Source organism: Dunckerocampus dactyliophorus, chromosome 16 (assembly GCF_027744805.1).
Source record: "Dunckerocampus dactyliophorus isolate RoL2022-P2 chromosome 16, RoL_Ddac_1.1, whole genome shotgun sequence".
NCBI lineage: Eukaryota > Metazoa > Chordata > Actinopteri > Syngnathiformes > Syngnathidae > Dunckerocampus > Dunckerocampus dactyliophorus.
The window spans coordinates 3,730,212-3,752,191 of record NC_072834.1 but is presented as its reverse complement, the minus strand read 5'-3'; the positions used below and the strand labels follow the sequence as shown (position 1 = coordinate 3,752,191).

Here is a 21,980-nt window from a genome sequence, read left to right as displayed (position 1 = left end):
CCACAAGTCGATAGTAATTTGTACATACAGCATGTGCTAACTGTTAAAAGAAGCCCACAATTTTTACATGGGTATGTCTTTATGCTTCACTGATAATGTTTTTTTCCATCAACCGTTGGGATTTTGCACGATGTTCGGCGGCCCTTGAATGCACCAGAGTTGCTTATATTTTACAATCCAGCATCAAAACTTGCAGAGCACAAGTTAACATACTGTATGATCGTAAGACGTTACTGCAATTCATAACAGGCAAGCAGTGTGGATGATGCAGAAGTGGCTCTGGAAAAACACCTTATCCGACAGCAAGTGGGGACCAAAGACTGGCCAGGATGACCCAGTGGTGCTGCAGGACGGGGGAGCCTCGTACTACCGCTTGGCACTTCAGGAGATGTGGCGCCCCGCAACAGATGTAAGCACAGTTGTCAAGCTAGCCCGTGACTCGGATTCATCGGTGCTATTCATCATTTTCATTCATTAGTGGTGAGTACCTTTACATGAGGAATTGAGGAATATTTAGGGCTTAAACCAGGATTGTGCCTTTCGAGTGAACAATGACAGAGGGTTTTGGAACTGAATCTAATAATTACAACAGTCTCTCTCATAGCAGATGTTGGTCGGAAGAGAACGTCAACGTCAAGCTAGCGGGAGGGTGTGGACGGGTAGGAGGCGTGGTGGGAATCGAAAACCGGATTTTGAGAACCGTTTCCCAGCGTTTCAAGTGGCCAAGTTTGCAAACGATTCCCTTATTGAGTCCAGTGGGCGCGGATGACGTCACCACGCACGTGAGCGGTGACGTCGTTCATCAACACAGCCCGCAGGAAACATGGCGCCCACGCGGCGCAAACGCTCGAAAGTTTGGTTACATTTCACGAGAAAGGATGTCAACTGGGCAACTTGCAATACTTGCAGAATGGCAGTTTCATCAAAGGGAGGAAATACTACCAATATGCATAAACATTTGCACACAGTGCACGCGATAACTTTGAATGAATGTCGCGTTTTCGATCCGCTCCGGAGTGAATCTCAACCGAGCAGCAGCGGCAACGTTAGCCCGTCTTCTGCCGTTAATACTGCAGGTAACTCACTGCTTATCATCTGATTGCTAACTGGTAACTAGAGTAACCATAGTTTGATTACCTAAAACCAGGACACACACCTGTCAATGAGATACTCAAATGATGCTCGAAGTTTATTCAACGATACCTTATAATTTGATTACATTTCAAGTATGCCTCCTCTGTATGGATAGAATATTGTTATATTATTACAAAATACTACCTATAACCAAAGAAACAAATTCAGTTAGACTTCTCAGAGGTTATGCAACATGTTTTGTTATGCCTAAAATCATATCTTTTAATTGTCAGTAGTGCAAAAATTAATAAAATAAACACTGCAATTAAATAATGATAGAAATAAAAGAAATGTCTCAACTGACTGAAAATAACTGAAACTAATGGCTTTCTTTTCAAGTCTTACCGAACAAATAATTTAAAAAATATGATCTAATATGAGCAGCAAGTCCAGCTTTAACAAAAGTAGCTCTCACAGACTTTTCAATGTAATGATGTAAATAAAGATATGACTTCAACAATCAGGATGCCCAAAGGCTGGTAAATTTAATGGCCAAAAGAAAACCAGGACATTTATCATTTCCTTAAAAAAACAAAACAAAAAAAAACAGGACGTTAACTTTAAATTAATGCCTTCTCATGCATTACGTTTAAATGACCTTGACGAGAAACAAGCTAACTGTATTGACCTACACTGGCTTGGTTTTAGCATCTTTAATGTACAAAAAGTGCCCCCATCCCATCCTGTATTTTTTTTACGTTTGCCCCCCGTGGACACCTCGCGTAAGTGAGTGCATTAAAAAAAACGCTGTAACGCATCAGTGTCGAAAAATTAAATAAGGACATTCGGTCGCTATGACAACAACAGACGTCAGCCTGATGTGTATACTTCACCCTCAGTATTCACATGTCCGTCGGTAACTGTTTAATATCTTTCCACCCTCACTTCCGATCACTGTCGGAAGGCGCTGTGCCTTCAAAAGAAGAGCATGTGTTACAATCAGATCAGTTACAATTACATCTAATTAAATAAATAAAGTTAGTAACAAATCCGAAATGTTATATGCTTGCCCCTTCGCTAACAACAAATAATGAGGGTCATTAAAAGAAACGTATCTGTGCTTTAAACAGGGATTCGTGTTTTATTTTGCTTTCCTTGCTTGACCTAGTTACCGGACATGTAGTCTGTAACGTGTGGGAGTCTTTCCGCTAGCTTTATACAAGCTAGCTTGTTGATAAGGACATATTTCAGGACCAAACCTAAACTTTTTGACTCGCAGGTGTGTTCATCATTCCCATACTTATGTGTTTGCAATTTAAATGGTGTGTCCGGGAGAATAAAGGTGCACAATGCGTCTCTTTAGCCTATTCTGACGTTAGCATTAGCTATGGCTTACTGCACAGCTACCAAAACCGGTATCAGTGCCTCGCCAATGCTAACATTGGCTGTCAAAGTCTGCCGATTGACAAATATAGGTATATGGGAATGTGTTGGTATTTTGTGTCAAAAGAGTTAGTACTTTTTTAAACTGGTGGCACATTGTCAGTGAACACAGCGCTAAGCCATCGGCTGTCCATTCTAACTCAAATTTAGCATTAGCTTGCTACAAAGGGAGCTAGCCGAGTTGAAATTGTGCAACGTAAAAAGAAATGTTTGCCCAAAAAGGTATACCACCTGATAAATACAGTTGTTTGGGACTTGAAATCAAAGTCAGCAAAGCATGTTACTGTGCATGGAGTATAGCTGGGATATCACATCTGGATTTTGCTGCAGTACAGTACTGTAGTAGTACTTTGCTGTTAAGTTGACTTATTGCACGGTGTTAACGCAATCTCAATTCAGTCATCGGCTTCTGAGCCTATATTGTGGATGTAGCAAGAAATGTTTAGCACCCACGTACAAATAAAGTGTACAATTTGGTCAATGACAATTGGAATGTGATTGTCATATTCTTGCCTTTTGCAGATATTGAAGCCACAAGTTTAGAAAACAGCTTGAACGGACACTGTTCGTGGAGGATGTCTTCAGCATTACTTTTCAACCAGGACAGTGTCATACGCTTCAAGAAAAGAAAAGCCCGTTTCACCTTCGGCGAAGTCCACATACTTCTGGATGAAGTGCGGAAGCATCGCTCTGTGGTTGTGGGTATGTCTTACTGATCAAGAATTTGGAGCGTTTCAAGCATTTGAACTCATTTTGTTGTCGTTTCCCCCCTGCCGCCAAACATTAGGTAAATTCAACCGTGGCGTGCCAACAGACGTAAAGAAGCGCACCTGGGCTGAAATTACGGCCCGTGTCAATGAGATTGGAGAGTGCCAGCGAGAGGTCATTGAGGTCATCAAGAAATGGTCTGACCTGAAGTGTGACACGAAGCGGAAGGTTGCTGCCATGCGGTCAGGGAAGGTGCCAAACCGGGGTCACAATTCACGTCTCTCGAAAGACCTGAATCAAACTGAGAAAATAGTGCACCAGATCCTGCAGATGGACCAGGAAGACGAGATCAGCAGTGACTTTGGCCCCCTGGGCGATGACGACGACATGCCAGAGGAAGAGGACATGGACGATGAGGACATGGTTGGAATGCAGGGTTCTCCCAATGGTGAATTTATTTTATTTTTACAATATTCCCAGAGCCAGTATTAAAAAAAAAAACCCATTAAGCTTGTACCATAGAGGGTCTTATTTTATTATTATTATTATTTGAATAAAATAAGAGTTCATTAAAAAATGTTTTTATGTTGCAGGAGATACATCACAACCTGCGTTTGATGTGCAGTTTGAAATTCCCAGCACAGACGGTGAGTTGTCAACATGCAAGCATATGCGAGACAATATACAGCATACATGTCCACTACCAGTCAAGTGTGGATACACTTCCTCATGATATTGATGGGAAAATATGGCCAAACCCGTGACTTAAGGTGTACATTTATACCAGATACAATATAAAGCAGTGTTTACATTTGCACGCATTTTGCCTCCGCATTGTCCCGCAACCTGCCACGGCAGTCAATCATTTATTCACGGCACGCCTGAAAACCATGAAGACTAGTCTGCGCACTGTTTGCATTCTGTTTGCGCATAAATCACACACAAATGGTGCGCGTTGGCACGAAATGGCCACGACTTATTTCCACCTCGTCAAGTACTGTTTGCGTCTAGCGCACGGCAATAGTACGTGCAACCCGCATTATTCCCGCATGCGTGTGCTTTGTCACCACCACTTCCTGCATTTGTGAAGTGGTCGTGACATTATTTGGTCCCGCGTGATGCCACGCAACAGCAGGCGTCAACCCGAGATTCATTAATTCCTCTATTTGCAAGGGACCTACAAGATGTTGAACTCCAGAGAAGAAGGTCATTGCAGAAAAGAAAGGTAAGGCTACATTATCTCGCAGCTGCAGAAAGAGAATGGGGGAAGAGCAAGGAGGAGGCATTAATTACAAAAAGGAAGCACAGACTGCGGGTTAGGGAATTGCTGACTAGAAGACATCATTTTGGGCATTATGATCACTTTTTAACAAATTCATTATATTATCTCGCAGCTGCATAAAGAGAATGGGGAAAGAGCAGGAAGGAGGCATTAACTAGAAAAACGAGCATCAACAAGTGTTGGAGATGGAGTTACTGACTCGAAGAGATCGCTTTGGGCGTTATGAGCGCTTATTAACAGGAACAGAAATTGACGAAGAAGATCCAAGAGGCTACAGAAATTACTTGAGAATTCCCCCCCGGCTTGCTTCAAGAGGTGGAGGAAATTTTAACCCATTCACGTGAATGAGGCACTTTGAGACACTGCCTGCATTGTTGATGCACAGTGGCGATGCGTCCACGACTAGTTCACGGAAATTATGCGTGCCACAAATTTTGAACATTAAAAAAAAAAAAGTGACACAGTTTACATACTTGGCACCCGTTTACGACCAATTTCGCACCACTGCGGGGACAAACTATGTGCAAGCGTAAGACTGGCGGCTTTCATGGCTGCGTCTCAACTGGAATACTTCCGTCGGCACACTGTACTTCCTGAGTGTGCGAGTTTTGGCTGTTTAGTGCTGTCCCAAAACCAATACAGCTATTGCGCACTTAGCGGAAACGACGATCTCAATATTTACCTGCTTCTTCTTCTTCTGTTTACTACTTTCCACCACCGGGGGTCGCTCCTCAGCCGCCGTTATTTCAAGTTAGTCACTCCCCTTCCGCTAGGTAGCCAAGATGGCGACTACTGAGGTTGTCAAGTGTCCAATCACTGCACTCAACATTTTGGCCATTCTGAGTGCAACATGCAGGTACTGACAGTGCGCTGAATTTTGCCGTACTTCTCGGTGTGAACGCACGTATGCACTCAAAGCTAAGTGTCAGTGCAGAAGTGCACAAATTGAGACACAGCCTTCGACGTCTGTTTGGTTTTGCTTGACTCAAGATGCTGACGTTGCATTGGCAGACTGGGACGATGACCCGAAAGACGACCTGCTGCCTTCAAGTCATGCAAACAAGCTGGCAGGGGATCACCAAGGAAACAACGGCCTCCAGAGACAAGGACAACCTCACGTTTCGGCAGGCGCATCAACATCGACAGCCTCGCACCCGGCATCGGGTCAGTCGTCTATGAACGCGCGGGAAAGCATGCTACAAAACGCATCCCTCAGCCTCCAGGAGCAGCAGGCCACTAACATCCTGCTGGAAACAGTTTCCCGCTCTCTGGAGCTGCTGTCTGAGTCGGTGCAGCAACTGGCGGAGACTCAGCAGGAGTTTGTGCGCGAGTCCCTGCAGCTCCAACGGGAGACTGTCCAGGTTCTTCGAGACTTCACTGGTGGCGCCATCACCCTCATGCATGACAAGCTGAACGGGCGGCCTGCGGTATAGCATGAAGATGCCAGGTGTCGTGGCGTTGAAGCCCCGACTTCCTGACTTTATGTGGACTTCAGCCACAGAAACATTTCCTTTGGATTTTACACTGGTTACTGTTTTTGACAGTACTCAACATTTTCTGTGGTCCTGCTTTAAAAAAAAAAAAAAAAAAAAGTCATGGGTAGAGAGACAAATTGTGTCTGACGGGTGAATTTTTTTTTTTTTTTTTGCTACTGAGAGTGAAACCTCTTGTCACTGCGTAAAGCATGCACCACTTTTTATAACAGCCTTTACATTCTCCAACTGCTGACTTTCAAGGATGGGTCATCCATTTTGCAGAGAGTCAGATTTTGTGTTTTTGTTCCCTTCCGTCTGTGTCTATAAAGAGCAGGGGTGTCCAGAGTGCGGCCTGGGGGGGGGGGGGGTGCATATTTTTACAATGCAGATAGCGTATATTGACCAACATTGGATGGCTTTGAGCATCTTTAATGTCCAAAATGTATTAAAACAGCCCCCGTATCCTTCAACTTTTATGTATGCGGCCCTCGGTGGAAAAAGTTTGGACACCCCTGGTATAGAGTATCATTGAACTATCACTGTAACCTCGAGTAGTTTTTTGCGACTGACCATTATATGGTCCATATATATATATGAAAGCTATACTTTGAAAATGTTGGTTATTGTATGAGTCATGGTTTTGTTTTTGTTTGTTTTTTTTACATCGTACAAACTGCATATTAATACAATATAACATCTGGAATTGAAAATAAACCACACACCTTTAAACATAAGGTGTAAATGTTGTAAATATGTTTTAGTTACTTGGGAGTCATAATTTTTTTCTAAATGAAGTCTTTCAAGTTCAGAATCGGTCGTAACGTTTCAGTCGCTTTGAAAGTGACGATATCCTCATTCGTAAATCTGAACAATGATTTTACTTGCATTAAGAGTGCTCAAAGAGCAGCATGGGGGTGTTTCTTTTGTATTGGCCCCCTGGCTTATTTGGAAAAGAAAATGAATGAATGAATAATGTTATTGTATACGACACTAATTTAACACAAAGCTAAGATGGCCAAGCTCAGCATATGTTGGCCTACATTGGATTGATTTGAGCATATTTGGACCCCTGTGTGCTTCAAGCAGGCCTCGTCGTCCTTCCAGCCCCTACAGACAGCAGTAGAGGGCGCTGTCTAGAAGAGAGCCCACAGAAAAGGGGCTGATATTTAGCTACTGTGCAGTCTAGCCATAAAATACACTTCCTTTATTACTTTATAACAAAAGAAAAAAGGTTTTATTGAATGATTAAATAACACATACACATAATGATTAATTATTAAAGAATAATTTAAATGAAATTATATATAATGTGCGTTTTTGCCCATATGTCCAGACTTTTGGCACACCACAAAAATGACCGGAAGGACTTCTTTAGCCGTCTTATCATTTCTGGGTAATTTCACTTCAAATTTAAATACATTACTATTGCCTGTAATGAAATCTTTGGTATATTTTCATTCATTTGTTCATTTTTTTTGGTACCGCTTGGTCCTCATTAGGGTGACGGGTGGTCAGGAGGCGGGATACACCCTTGATTGGTCACCTGTCAATCACAGGACAGGACTGGCAGACATTGTCCAATTAGCATAATTGGCCATGACGTAAAACTCCAGCCCGAGTGGATATTTTAAGTTTGTGTGTGGATGGGGAAAAGTGAGCTTTTTGGTTTGTATCATAAGTAATGTGTGACATTATATCGTGTTTTTAAACCTAATTTAACAACACAAGACCTACGGGTGTTGGGTTCGCGAATAAACGGAGATTCAAACCGAATAAAATAAAATAGAATCAAATAAAAACCTTGTGTCAGATCGTATCTGTGGTGGTCCAAATGAATTTGTGGCGGGCCCCCACAAATGCATGAATGTAATTTGACACTTTTTACTGTGATTTATTTTGTTGACGTGACATCGTCTGATATCGTCGTATTTATACGTTGTTAAATTCAATCGAGTTATTTTTATGTTTGCCTACAAGCTTTGTCCTGATTGTAATCGTGATCCACAAATCATCCTGAAAAATGTCACATAACAACAACAATCGGCAATAATGGCCCTGCATTTACTTCATGTGGGTCGGATAGCCACATTTGCTGCAAGGAAGGGAGGCGGGAGGTTCAACATTGTTGTTTCCTGCATAGCTGGAAGGCAGGGGGCAGCATTATAGAGTACAGCCTGGGGGGCGGGGGTCCTGACTAGGCAGCTGTATGCACTCTTGCATGAGCTCTTTCGGCATCCCATAAACTCCAGACTTAAGCCTCTCTGAAAAGGTGCTATTCACTGCGAGTGCCTGTAAAACAACATCGCACTCATTTGCAACTGTCTTCTATTTCCACGTCCTATTAAAAAATAAAAAAAAAAAAGTACTCAAAACCTCAACATTCGCTCACTTGCAGGCGATTAAAAGTCGTTTTTGAGCCTGACCGTGTCAAAACTGGTGTCCCTCATCGTTGTTTTGCTCGACTGCAGATTTCCAGATGGTTAATCAGCATCGAAAATGACAGGTTAGCGTGAATGAAACATGCCTGACAAGCGAAAATCATGTATTTACGGCACACACGCTTGAATAAAACCAAACTGCATATTTATCAACTAAAATAAGTAGTTGACATCTGGCAAAAAAGACACACAGATTAAAGGAGGCGCAGTATAAAGGGGGGAGGGGGTCTCTATCGATCTGTCCTTCTGCAAGATTCCTCCCTCCTTCTATTGCCCCAATTTGACCTGTGTGACCTTTCCTTCTCTTCAGTGTTTGCATGGCCTCCGTCCTCCAGGCTCCTCCTTTCACCTCCCATCTGCCACAGAAGCTGCTGCAGGAGCGTCTGGTTCAGGGAGGGGGGAAAAAAAGGTGGGACTTCTGTCTCAAAAGAGTCATTTAAACATCTGCTGCCCGAGCCCATGTTGTCTTGTGTTAAGGTGGCTGTGTGACGACACGGAACGATCACAGGCACACTTTCAACAACCTTGTTTTCACGCAAGTCATCGAATGATAAGAATAATAATAATAATGATACATATATTTTAAATTCCATTTAGAAGTTGAAAAATAGAATGGTTTCCACTGCTCTCATGACCCTTTTTTGCCGCCTTGTAGTTTGGCACGTGGCGTCCTTTTCAACTTTTTTTCCCCACTTTTAAAATTGTGCTTCTGTTGTATGCGCCGTGACAATAATAAGTTACTTTATCTCCTGTACATCCAGCATTTAGCTGGTGTCCACAGGGGTGTATTTAGTCATTTGGGGGCCCTCTGCATCCACGGTGGATGGCCTAGCGGTTAGCATGTTGGCCACACAGTCAGGAGATCAGGAAGACGTCGGCTTGAATCTCCATTGGGCATCAAGACCGCTGTGGAACGCGTACACAACAGTGGACAAGCGTCAGCGCCGCGATGCGACGGGAGAGAAAGCGACGTCGAGGAGGCATTTTTGTGACGCAAATGTTTTACGCTTTTCAACGCGTATTGTTTTGAGAAGCCACCAACTAAGCGGAACTACGCTCCTCATCACCGAAATCCGACCAGAACTCTGCTCACGGGACGAAGTGGGGGGTAAAGTCGCTGTTGATGCGCCACACTGCTGATGGGGATGTCATACAACTTCATGTGAAAAAATCCAAACTATGCCTTTAAGGTTAGAATAAGTAAAGTGCAAGGCGGCTGTCTCTTATGTCCCTGCAGTCATCCTGTGTTTTAAACAAAGAATCATAGGAGTGTAAAGTGACTATAGGGGTGTTATTTCACATCCACAGAGCTCTAATAATGGTAAAAACGTATTTAGAAAGTCAATCACTTTTTGTAGGCTCGAACTACGAAAATATTCCCTTTATATTCCCTTTATATTCCCTTTTTAGTGATAGTTCAATGAATCCAACTTTTCGCGGTCGCTTATTTGAACACATTTTCCCTTATTTTGTCCCTTGTTTTTTATAGCTTTCTCTTATTTTGTTAGCTATGTACTCATGATCAAGAAATTAAAGGCAAAGTTACAAAATCATTCAAAGATCTTGAAAAAGGTCAAGTGAAAAGTATCTGTACCAGTATCAGGCAGTGCTGACCCTGGATTTATTTGGTATCGGTACCAACATCTGCAGTATCGCCCACCCCGATTATAAAACTGTAGACAAAAGTGTATTTAAAAATGTGAAAAATAGAAAGTATCTGTGAGAAGCTGGCCTGGAGGAAGAGACGAGGAAATGAGAAGTAAATGTCTTTGACGGTTGGGGACACCGTGTCCACTCACAATGAAAATGATCATTTACAGTATTTCCTCCTCTTTCACTGGGGGCCATTGACTGGCCTCACAATAAGACACTTTAGTGCCCCCATTGACTCAACGCATAAATATCCCCATCGTCTGGCATCCTAATGCCATCCACCAATCAAGCATGCGCACATGTGAGGCACACACACACACACACAATACATCATGGCACACGAGACACCCGAACCACAGCGGCTATTGTCCCACCGTCAGACCGTAAGCACCGGCGACCACAGCAGGCCGACTTGTCCCTCGAGGGCCCCAGTGGGTCAGATGTGCCGCGGCTCCTCCTTTTCCTTCACGTGTCCTTGGGGAGAAGGTTTTCAAGCTGTTCTTGGTGAGCTGGAGAAGAGGCAGATGCTGGCTGGCCTTTGTCAGGGGAGGGGAGGTCCATGGGGGTGGGGGACATGACATGACTCCTCTCTGGTTCCCATGCTCCGTGGCACGCTCGTGTCACACTCCTTGCAAGTCGTACACATGACAACAGAGCTGCATTGTCCATCTGCTCAGCCGACACACACCCTGCAGATACGCATCACGTAGTGGCGTGTGCAGCTTGGCAACCTCCATGTGGGCCTTTTAGGGGTGCAACGCTACGCCATCATCCCAGTTCGGTACTTACTTCGGTTTCATGTTTACGATTTGGTTCATTTTGGGGTACAGTAAGGGAGCGAAATACAAAACAACGCAAACGCACGTTCTAAGGAAGCCAGTCGGGTTGTGCAGGGGGCCACTTCTGGCACGTGCCCTTTTCTTCTCTATTAGAATATCAAAGGGTCCGCCCTCACACACACACACACACACACACGTGTTGATATTTGCAGACACTGGGACGCTCTCATTCATGATTCAGCGTATGTCATTTGCCGAGTACTTTATTGACGTTAAAGACCCGTAAGAATTCACAGCTATTTCAAGTGAAACGATGAGGGATACCATTACAAGATATGTCTTTTTAGCATTTTTACAATTGGGACAAATACGTCACATCTGCCTTCCCATAGCAATTTCAAAGCTAATAGCCTGATAGAGATGCAGCACTTCCCTGGCTTGTTTTCTACGAACTGATTGAACGGATATCGTGCATACGTGTTGAATTGGAGTATTTGACGTATCCAAGCATTGCAATTGTTAAATGGCTTTAAAATGGGCTCTACGAGCGAAAAATAAGCTTTTGGAAATGAGCTAGCTTACCTGACACCATTTTGGGGAAGCCAATCCTGGGATAGTCACATGACAACCACTCCAAAACGTTTTGTAGCTTGGTTTCGATTAGAGATGTCCTCATTTGCATTGTTTGGCTTCCGATCTGATTCGATTTTTTGCACTGATTTTTTGCACTTTGCACTGATATTTCAAGTGTTGGCTTCTTATGGGTTAAGACCTAGAACAGGGGTGTCCAAACTTTTTCCACATGTTTTGCCGTAGTTGCTTTATTTTGCGATGAAGTGATTAAGTTCATTCTGACATTTAATAAAGATGAATAAAGCATCTCTTTACTCAAGAATAAACTGCATCTTAGCTTTGTGATATTGGTAAAAAAGCGTATTAGTATGAACTCCTTTTTTCTGCTTTTTTTTCCCCATTTTTGATGCTTTTTTTTGTTTTCCAAATATTTCCAACCAAACAATCTTCATAAACTTTGTACTCACCATATTATGACTTTATTCCCAGAATATTTTGAATATATTTCCATTTTATAACTTTTTTCCTGACCTAATTTTCCAAAAATTACAATTTTATTTTATTTTTTTGTTGTTTCTCATAATATTATGACTTTTTTATGCATTTTTCTTGAATATTTCAACTCTATGCTCCTGAAATGACATTTTTTCTTTGATATTACCAGTTTTATTTTTTTCTGATTACAATACTTTTTTTTACTCTTACGATATTTTGACTTTATTCTCGTAAAATTGCAACTTTTTTTTTTATACGTGCTGCTGTTTTTTTTAATTTTTCCAGCTATTTCATCTTTTGTCTTGTAAATTTTCTACTTGAAATTATGACTTTATTACCACAATATTTTGACTTTATCCTCATAACACTAGAACTTTTTCCACAACCTCATTTTCCAAAAATTAAAAACTTTATTCGATGCTTTGTTTCTGACAATATTACGACTTCAAAAAAAAATAACATCTTTAATATTTGTCTTTTTGCTGCTAAAGTTATTTTTCCTCAGACGTTATTCCAACCTTCTCTCATGAGATTACAACTTCTCATCTCAATATTGGGACTGGATTTCGTGTAAAATGACTGCTGTTGTTGTTTTTATTCAAAGTGAAATTATATATTTTTTAAATGTGTCGCAAGCCAATAAAAAAACAGCAACGGGCCGCACTTTGGACACCCGTGACCGAGACTGTATTTATTTACGTGTGGTTTATGGTCGGGTTAAAAGCTTGCACAAACGTAATGTCAGCTTTGCTTTTTAACACTCAAACAACAGTTGAGGTGAGTTTAACCTCCACCACCTCCCGCAAGCGACAGGTGCTGCAACGGCCCACTCCCTGAAAAATTGGATTTGATGTGTGTGTGTGTGTGTGTGTGTGCGTGTGGGGGGTGGTGGCTTAGGAAAGACAATAGCAGGGTTTGGCGACCCACACGACCGGCCATGTGCCGTTGATTATCATACAGCTGTTCGCATGAGGGTCGGACAAAGGCAACATGATAGTCCAAACGCTGCAGGATATCCCCCACCTCACACACACACACACGCTCAAGAAGCCTGAATAGCCCCCAGACTCACAAAAAGGTCCAACCCTACCCCCTCCTTTTCCTCCCCACCACACGCGTCAGAGCAATTAGAATGTAGCATGCAAAAGAGTGAGGGGGTGCCTTCTATTCTCCCTTGCTTGCCTCTGATCTTTGTGTGGAAGCTCGCCTGTCTTTGCTTTGCCGTACATGAGATAGAAAGTTGCACCGATTCATCGGTTGATTGGACTCCTGAACTCCAAACTTTGGTCGTGGTTCGCTTGCGTCACGAGTCACATTCGAGTACATCGCATGGTTACGTTTGCACAATTTAACACGCTCCGAAAAGGAGTAAGAAGAAGCACAGCTTATTCAATCCTACCCCGTTTTCCATGTCAGCAATGACTGGTACTTTGTTCACTTCACGTGTTTATGAATATTCCTGTTTTCTAGGGAGAAGAAAGAGCAGGTCACTCGGTGTCTCATGTTCTGAGACATGACGTAAATTACGTGACCTTTCACACTGCATGGAGACTGGCTACTGACTGGCCGACATGCCACGGCTGAGAGCGAGTGAAAAAAGTGCTCCCATTCAGTGTGGAAGTGGTAGATGTTGTCTTCTTTGCCCTTCTTCCCCACTCCGTTTGAAACCCTTTCTTAAGTTTAGAATGGCTGACTAGTTTGCTAGGTAACTTGCCATGCAAGCAGGGGCCGTCTGTTATGTCCCGTAGCCTGCGCAATGTGATGTAACCAAGAATAATAGGAGTGTTGTTTCATGTCTACAGGGCTCTAATAAGTCATAAACAGGTTTTCTATGCTCCAACTGCGAAAATAGTCTGTTTATAAATATCAAATCCTACTTCGAAATTCACTTATCGCGGTCGGATCTGGCACCAATGAACCGTGATAAAAGTAGTAGTTTAAAAGTTATTTTTATATATATATATATATGTTATTTGATATATTTTTTTGTTTTACAGTATAATAAGAGATAGATCATGTTGACTTATAGCTTGCATGCTGAAAAAGTGTGAGCACCCTGTCATAAATATAACAACATAACACCAAACACATGCATTTGTAGAAATAAACGATAAATAATAAACGATCGATACTGGCATTGGCATGATTGATATTCAGCCCCGTTGAACTTTCTCCTGATGCTGCAACGGGTAGAAGATGTATTTTCCTTTTCTCTCTCTCATCTTTTCCCCCGATTTCTGATGTTGTGTTTAATGCAAAATGTCACCAGCGATCTTTTATTCCAAAAGTTTGCCCTCCCTGCTTTAGGTTCTGCTCCCCTGAGGGTTTGCAGCGGCTCCACCTCTTCGCGCGTCACCAGAGGGTATAAAAGCGTCTTTTCTCAGCACCCAAACAAAGTAGAAGTCCAACTGTAGAACAGAAGACGCACAGGCACCGGAAGAATAACAAAGGTTGAGCGTCATTAACGATTTGGCGGATTGTTTCCTCTTTTTCTGGATACTTTTCGGGGATCAGCGCGCACGGCGTATACGCGCTCATCCACTTAAAACTGGACCGCAAAAGCAATGTCGCATGCACACCTGAGATACCTCCTGGCTTTGGCCTTGGTGCACGTGGTAAGTTGACATATTCTGACGTACAACCATCTGGAAATCGACTGTTTGACGCATGTTGTTTGTCACCGCAGGTGTTTTCCTCCGGGGTGTTCGAGTTGAAAATTAATTCATTCCACACGGCGCAGCGCATCTGCAGGAGACACCGGGACTGCCACATATTTTTCAGGATATGCCTGAAGCACCCGGAGGATGTGATATCTGCCGAGCCGCCGTGCACCTTTGGGACCGGTCAAACCAACGTCATCAGGGCCGATCACACCTCCATCTCCAGCAGCGCCCCCATCAGGGTGCCTTTTCACTTCAAATGGCCGGTAAATACAGCGTAATACGGAATAACGACATCTTTAACGGCTGTCAACCCTCCCGTTTCAACAGTTTCCCATATTTCCCTCGTATTTTAACTTTCATGGGGGGGGAGGAAACGTCATTTTGTCTTTAATTTAATATAGGAGTACAATGATATGACAATGTAACATTATTAATAAAATAATTAATACATACCATCGTTTGAGCAACATAATAATGCAAAATACTAGTATAAGGAATGGAAGTTGAATGGATGGATGGATGAAATGGCGCAAAGCACACACATGAACGATGTGATTGTAACTGAGTCTTATGCTATGGGAGTTGAGGAAAGTAAAGTGGCTCTCATTCAAGTCCTTTGCCCCCAAAGCCCTCCCATGTTTTTCAAAAATATCTACTATTGAGATTTGTGAAAATAAGAGAACCGAAAAATACAGATCACGCAAGTTTCAATCCAATACTGATACTACTCCTACTAATAAGTTTTTGTTACAGGGTACATTTTCGCTGATTATCGAGGCCTGGAACGCAGAATCCCCAACTGAATACACAGGTAGCATTTTGATACGCACATCATTGTAGAAATAAAGTCGTTCTGGCACAGGACAAGAACAGTGTGTTTAAAGTCGTGACCTTTCCATGCAGATAACCAAAACAACCTCGTGAACCGCCTGGCCACCAGGAGGAGGCTCGCCATCGGGGAGGACTGGTCCCAGGACGTGCACTTTGGAGAGCAAAGCGAGCTGCGCTACTCTTACCACGTCTTCTGTGACGAGTACTATTTCGGAGACGGCTGCGCCGACTACTGCAGGCCGAGGGACGACACGCTGGGCCACTACACCTGTGACGAGGAGGGCAACCGCATCTGCCTGGAGGGCTGGAAAGGAAACTACTGCTCTGAACGTACGTCCAACACTCACGGGTCATTTTGCTTATAGAAATGAAGTTTTACTCCAGGGGTGTCCAAGCCTTTTGCACAGAGAAAAATGAAAGGATCGGGGGCGACTTTGGTACGTTTTGTACATTAAAGACGCTGAAAGCGATCCAGCAGAGGTCAATATATGCTAAGCTATCTCAACAAAACATTATTTTATGTGATGCCTTACATCTTATTGAATAAATAATCATCAATCTGTTGAGGTTTTAGAATATACCAAATAAAAAAACAAAACAAGCTGTGGTGTCAAAATGGCCCCTGGGCTGCATTTTGGACACCCCCGTCTTATTGTATTCAACAGGGTGTCCCTGCCAGAATACATACATTAGACCGATATATACATTATATATTTACATTTTGTATTCAATATATATTATATGAATAAATATATTTTTATTTCAATTAAATTGATTCATTTTTAAATAATTTTGATATATGTAAGATATTTTTGATACATTTTTTATTATAACATAGTGAATAATTAAATGTTTTAAATACATTAACTTGGCTGGCGCTCAATCCAGGTTGTACCCTGCCAGCGTACCCGTCACCCTGAGGACAAGCTGTATAGAAAATGGATGGAAATATATTCATTCCTTAATAAATTGAGTAATAAATTAAACGGAGTACAGTGTTCCCTCGCTCTATCGCGGCTCACCTTTCTCTGTTTCGATCAATCTCCTTCGTGCCGCCCTGCATTATTGCTACATTGCTAGCTTGTTAACGAATCTTCGGCTCGAAGGAGGAGGTTTGCAACAGGAGAGGAACACGCCTGAGCGATTTAATAAATGTCTTGTGTCCGACCTGTAGGTTGCTCATTCAAATTCAAACGAAGGTGTGAACTTTCTTGAGAGCGTTTAAAAGAGACATAAATGTGAGAAAACGTTGTTGCCTGTCCCAGAAAAGCGTACAAACTTCATGGCGATGGGGTTTTACTGCCTTAAAACATATTGTAAAAAAAATAAATAAATAAATAAATAAATAAATGAATGAATGAAGTTGGCTACTTTGCAGATTTCACTTATTGCGGACTATTTCACCAGGGAACACTGCACTTTCAAATATTTGTCATTGATAGTTTATGCAATTTCTTTATTTTTAAATGAAAAGTATTTACTATTACATATATATACTGTATATACTTGTATATATATATATATATATAAACCTTTTGGTTTTGATGGACAGTCACAAAGGTGTGTTTAGTCGCTCTTGCTGTTGCAGTTAGCGGTCAACGGTGTGATGATGCCGTGTTCCAAATACTTTCAAAAGGTATCCAAACCTTTAGAAACACATCTCAGTCCGATTCCAAAAAAGACCTGAGTGTGATGCGATGCCATTTTTACACGACCACCATGCTCGCCTGCTCATTCGCCGTCACAGGATGTTATCAGTGCAGGTGCGCATGATACAGTCATTGTACTAATTAGTCTACAGGTGATCTCCTGTTCAGGTGTGCTCTTTTTCCATTTTGTTTCCTTTGCCTTTTGTTGTCTGGTACAATGAGAGTAGAGGCTTTGGACTGATGCAGACATTTCAAGGTGTTTGCGTGCAGTCAGGAGATACAAAAGAAAGCATGCTGCTGCTGCCCCCCCCCCACCCAAGGCAGCGTGCCTACCAGCTGCTTGGCTTAATACTTAACCAACAGTGAAGTCTGTCGGGGGGGCTGGGGTCAGACAGGGGTGGGCTGTATGTGTGTAGAAGATGTATGTGAAGACGTACCCATTGTAATCACACACCCTCTCTCCTCCCCCTCAGCCATCTGCTCAGCGGACTGCAGCGAGAGGCACGGCTACTGCGAGGCCCCTGGGGGCTGCACATGTCGCATGGGCTGGCAGGGCCCCTCCTGCAACCAGTGCGTCCGCTACCCGGGCTGCCTCCACGGGACCTGCAGCCAGCCATGGCAGTGTAACTGTCAGGAGGGCTGGGGGGGCCTCTTCTGTGACCAGGACTTGAACTACTGCACCAACCACAAGCCGTGCGCCAACGGTGCAACCTGCACCAACACCGGCCAGGGCAGTTACACGTGCGCCTGCAGGCCTGGCTTTGGAGGCACCAACTGTGAGCTGGAAACCAACGAGTGTGACAGCAACCCCTGCAAGAACGGAGGCAGCTGCAATGTGAGTTTGTCAACAATATAAATAATATCACAGTATGATATTATTGATATTATTTTTTATTATTATTATATGATATTATTATATCACAGCATTGTGAAAGTAAACACACAGTATAAAAAAAACAACTGAAAACTATCGACATCACGCCAGTATCAATACAATACTGATGCGACCCATGGTATCAATACCATCGATATGTGGATACCCCGTATTGCACGTCCTAACAAAATGGTTTTGCTTGTTCACAGGACCTGGAAAATGACTACTCGTGCACGTGCCCTCAAGGATTCTATGGTAAAAACTGTGAGATCATCGCGATGACGTGTGCGGACGGTCCCTGCTTCAACGGGGGGACGTGTGTGGAGACCATGACGGGAGGTTACACCTGCCGCTGCCCGTCCAGCTACACCGGCTCCAACTGTGAGAAGAAGCTGGATCGCTGCAGCAACCGGCCCTGCTTAAATGGTAGGTGAGCGACCCCTTGTGGCGGATGCGTAAAAGTACAGCTGAAGAAGTGCAGCCGTTCTAATGAGTCACTAAATAGAGTCGACTCTTTCGGCTCCTCGGATTGTTTTTGTACATGAAATTAATAGATTACCAAATCAATGTGAAATCGGATTGTTAAAATATAAAATGCATCGTAAAATTAATTACTGCACAAAACATTTTATGCGCAAAAGTGAGACAAGTCATTTTAAAGTACAAAAGCAAATAGGCCTCAATTTGACTAAAAGATCTTTGATCCGTACGTATAATATTTATTAACGTAACCATTATGTCCAAACTTTTTCCATCAAGGGTCACATAGTAAAAATTATGTTACAACTTTAATTTAACAAAAATTACAACTTTATTTTGTTTTGTTTCTCATATTACAGCTTTTGAAAATTAAAATTTTCTTTGATATTTGTAAGCTATGCTACTAAAACTACTTTCCTCATATGACTTTCTCAAAAAATTACAGCAGTTTTCATTTTCCAACTACGTACTTTTTTTCCTCATATGACATTATTCTCGTAAAATTCTGACCAGTAATTTTCCTCGTTAGATTACAACTTTTTTCGCGTAATATTTTGACTTTATTCTTGTAACATTACCGCTGATGTTTCAATTTTTGCTGTTTAAAAATCATATTTTTACAATGTGCCGCAGGCCAATTAAAAAATAAAAAATTTAAAAAAAAAACAGGCAGTGGCCGCCCGCTGTGTCACCCCTGATTTGCACCATACATACACATTGGAGTTAGAAAATAAGGGAAGGTCTTCCGCCAATGCACTGCACCAGTGTCCTCTTACATTGCTGTTGCGTGGATACAGTCGTCACCATTGTTAAAATACGGGAAATTGACTGGAAACGGTTTAAATGGGAAGGCGAAGGGGAAAGGAGGGCAAAATATGGGAGTTTCCCCACAGAAAACAGGTGACGTGACAGGTATGATTTACACTGAAACAACTCACACAGGAGCTCGCCTGTTTTTAGGGGTTAGTCATCCCTCATTGATCTGTTCAATTGGTTCCAGACCCGACCACCATGTGTGAATTTCCGCAAAGTAGGATTCAATATTAATAAACTGAATATTTTTGGAGTTAGATCATAGAAAACCTGTTTGACTTCCTAAATCCAGTTTATTATTAGAGCCCAGTAGACATGAAATAACACCCCTATAGTCACCTTTACACTCCTATTCTTTTACACCATTTTGCACTAATGCACACAGGATCACTGCAGGGACATAAGAGACGCATATCATATAGCAAGCTACCAAGCTAACTCCAATTTGTGTTCTAAACTAAAGAAAGTGTTTTAAACAAAGTGGGGACAAAGTAGCCAAAATACCACTTCCACACAGAAAGGGAGAACTTCTCACTCTGTCGGGCATGACGTAGCGAAGGATGACTGTACTTTCCAAGACCCCCAGTGAATGGTGAAAAAACAAGTGTGTGTAAAATGCATATTTCCCTATAATATATGATATGCCTCTGAGTTCTTAAACACATTTTAGATGTAGTTTTAAAATTGAGGAAACAATTGCAGGCATACAGGATACAGTATTGTACTTACAAAATGTGCAGTTAGACAACCTCGTGTCTTGTCCATGCGTCTACCTGATGGACATTGTCAGTGAATCGACTTGTGAAAAAGTGCCCTTGGCTGGATTCCTAGCTGCAGCACTATTTTTCCCCCCTACAGATGGCGCCATCAAACTACTTTCTAATCAAGTATCCATTTTAAAAAAGTAATTATCTACCATTTAAAGCCGAAAAGAGATCTGCAAATATGTGGGCGAGTGAAAGCCGAATAGACGAGGATCTACTGTATGACTGTAGCGGCCATCTGTGTGTGTGTATGTCTCCCCCCCCCCTCCTGTCAGTGGGGACAAACAGAAGCCATTGACCAATCACTTGAGGCTTGAAAACAAAGACAAAAAGCATACACGTGCTATGCTACAGCTACACTAGATGGCATATGTTGCACATGGTCGTCTCTGATCTGCTACAGTGGATGCCAACCAAGTGTTTTTTCCCCCCCTTTCAGGCGGCGAGTGTCTGGACCTCGGCCAGAGTGTCCTCTGCCGCTGTCAGGCTGGCTTCACCGGCGCCAACTGCCAAGTCAACATCGACGACTGCGCCTCAAACCCTTGCCAGAATGCTGGGACGTGTCAGGACGGCGTGAACGACTACACTTGCTCCTGCACCTTGGGGTACACCGGTAAAAACTGCAGCGTGCGCTCGGATGCATGCGGCGCTCGTCCATGCCAGAATGGCGGCACTTGCTTCACTCACTTCACCGGGCCCGTTTGCCAGTGCCCGAAAGGCTTCATGGGCCCAAGTTGTGAGTTCACTCTCCAGCCCAGTTTCAAGCCTGCTCTGCGCCAAACCTCCCAGCCCTCCTCGGCCACGCTTAGCATCTCCTGCGTTCTGGCCATGCTGGTTGTCGCTCTCGTGGCGGGCATCATCTTCCTGAGAAGGCGTAGGAGGCTGCAAGGAAGGAAGCAGCTGAGCGACATTGCGGTTTACAATGACCTGGAGACGGCGAACAACATGGGGGGAAGCGAAAGAGATTCCTTCCTCGGTCCGAACGGCCTGTTCAAGATCAGCAACAGCACGGCCCGACTCAGCTTCCCCCTCTGCCCCGAAGGAAGGTCAGGGTACAGGCACAATCCGGTGGAGAGCAGCCTGGCCAGAGAGGACTTCATGTGGCGGGACGAGGCCGGTCTGGGCTCTGGAGCCGGGTTGAGATGAGTGGAGCTCGGCGGGAGAAGCACATATTAGCACTTGTTGCTCCTCTTTCTTCATGCATTGTGACATGAGGAGCAAAACACCACAAATAGCAACAAATTAACTATTTACAAAGATTATTAGAAGAATATACGGGACACATTTAAGACCCAAAGAGACCAATATTAAGATCCACCCTTCATAGGACCTGCAACGCAAACCAAATACGTACAAAACTAAACCGCTTTGGAAAACTTGTCCCGGATGTATGACTTTGATATCATCTTTAATATCATTTGCTGTCTTTTTTTTTTACACCAAGTTTTTTGTTTTGCCTTTCAATCTTCCTTTGCTCATTTTTTCCTTATTGTGCGCACCATCATTTTTATCCTTTATATTATTTATTTATTTGAAAACTTACGTTTATGGCTCCACTTGGATTGTGACAGAAATATATTTATACGATGCTGAATGAAGACTGGGGGCCGTGGAAGATAAAACACCCCAAAGTTGTAAAGGGCAGGGATATGAGGACATACATTGCCCAGTCATGTGCCATTTTTTTACGTTCATGCCAAAGTTTGTGTGATGTTATGTGTTGTCATTGCTATTTAAGTTGATCATATTATGTTTTTTGTTGAATTAAAAACAACAACGATGAGATGACAACCGATTCGCAGTTAAGAGTCACTCCTTTGCGAGCTGCCGTTCTTACATTCTAATTGCTCACGCTGCTTTCATGTGTCACTGTAATTATTATAAATACAGATGCGTTAATGTCCCAAAAAAGAAAAGGGTTAGATTGTTCCTACCGCGATGTGGTGTGTGGGTAGCTCGCCATCATGTATGTTGCCGTCAGGTATG

At 42.9% G+C, this 21,980-nt stretch overlaps 2 protein-coding genes across 5 annotated transcripts; both read left to right on the top strand.

The window, feature by feature from the left end:
• Positions 1-226: 226 nt before the first annotated feature.
• zgc:153990 (uncharacterized protein LOC768125 homolog) lies at positions 227-7,633 on the top strand. 4 transcript variants are annotated; one of them, XM_054754935.1, is made up of 5 exons: positions 227-480; positions 3,040-3,219; positions 3,305-3,673; positions 3,819-3,872; positions 5,498-7,633. In XM_054754935.1, the coding sequence occupies exons 2-5, from the start codon at positions 3,093-3,095 to the stop codon at positions 5,938-5,940; spliced, it is 993 nt and encodes a 330-aa protein (XP_054610910.1). In that variant the 5' UTR covers positions 227-480; positions 3,040-3,092; the 3' UTR covers positions 5,941-7,633. The 4 variants fall into 4 exon arrangements, with proteins under 4 accessions (XP_054610910.1, XP_054610908.1, XP_054610907.1 ...); XM_054754933.1 differs by lacking the exon at positions 227-480 and adding an exon at positions 706-1,076 and having other exon boundaries at positions 5,519-7,633; XM_054754932.1 differs by lacking the exon at positions 227-480 and adding an exon at positions 706-1,076.
• On the top strand, positions 4,427-21,772 carry dlb (deltaB). Its single transcript, XM_054754931.1, has 9 exons — positions 4,427-4,450; positions 8,731-8,829; positions 14,228-14,535; positions 14,607-14,846; positions 15,337-15,394; positions 15,487-15,744; positions 17,537-17,898; positions 18,147-18,363; positions 20,434-21,772. Exons 3-9 carry the CDS (start codon positions 14,485-14,487, stop codon positions 21,138-21,140), a joined length of 1,893 nt encoding a protein of 630 aa, XP_054610906.1. The 5' UTR covers positions 4,427-4,450; positions 8,731-8,829; positions 14,228-14,484; the 3' UTR covers positions 21,141-21,772.
• The last annotated feature ends 208 nt before the right edge of the window (positions 21,773-21,980 follow it).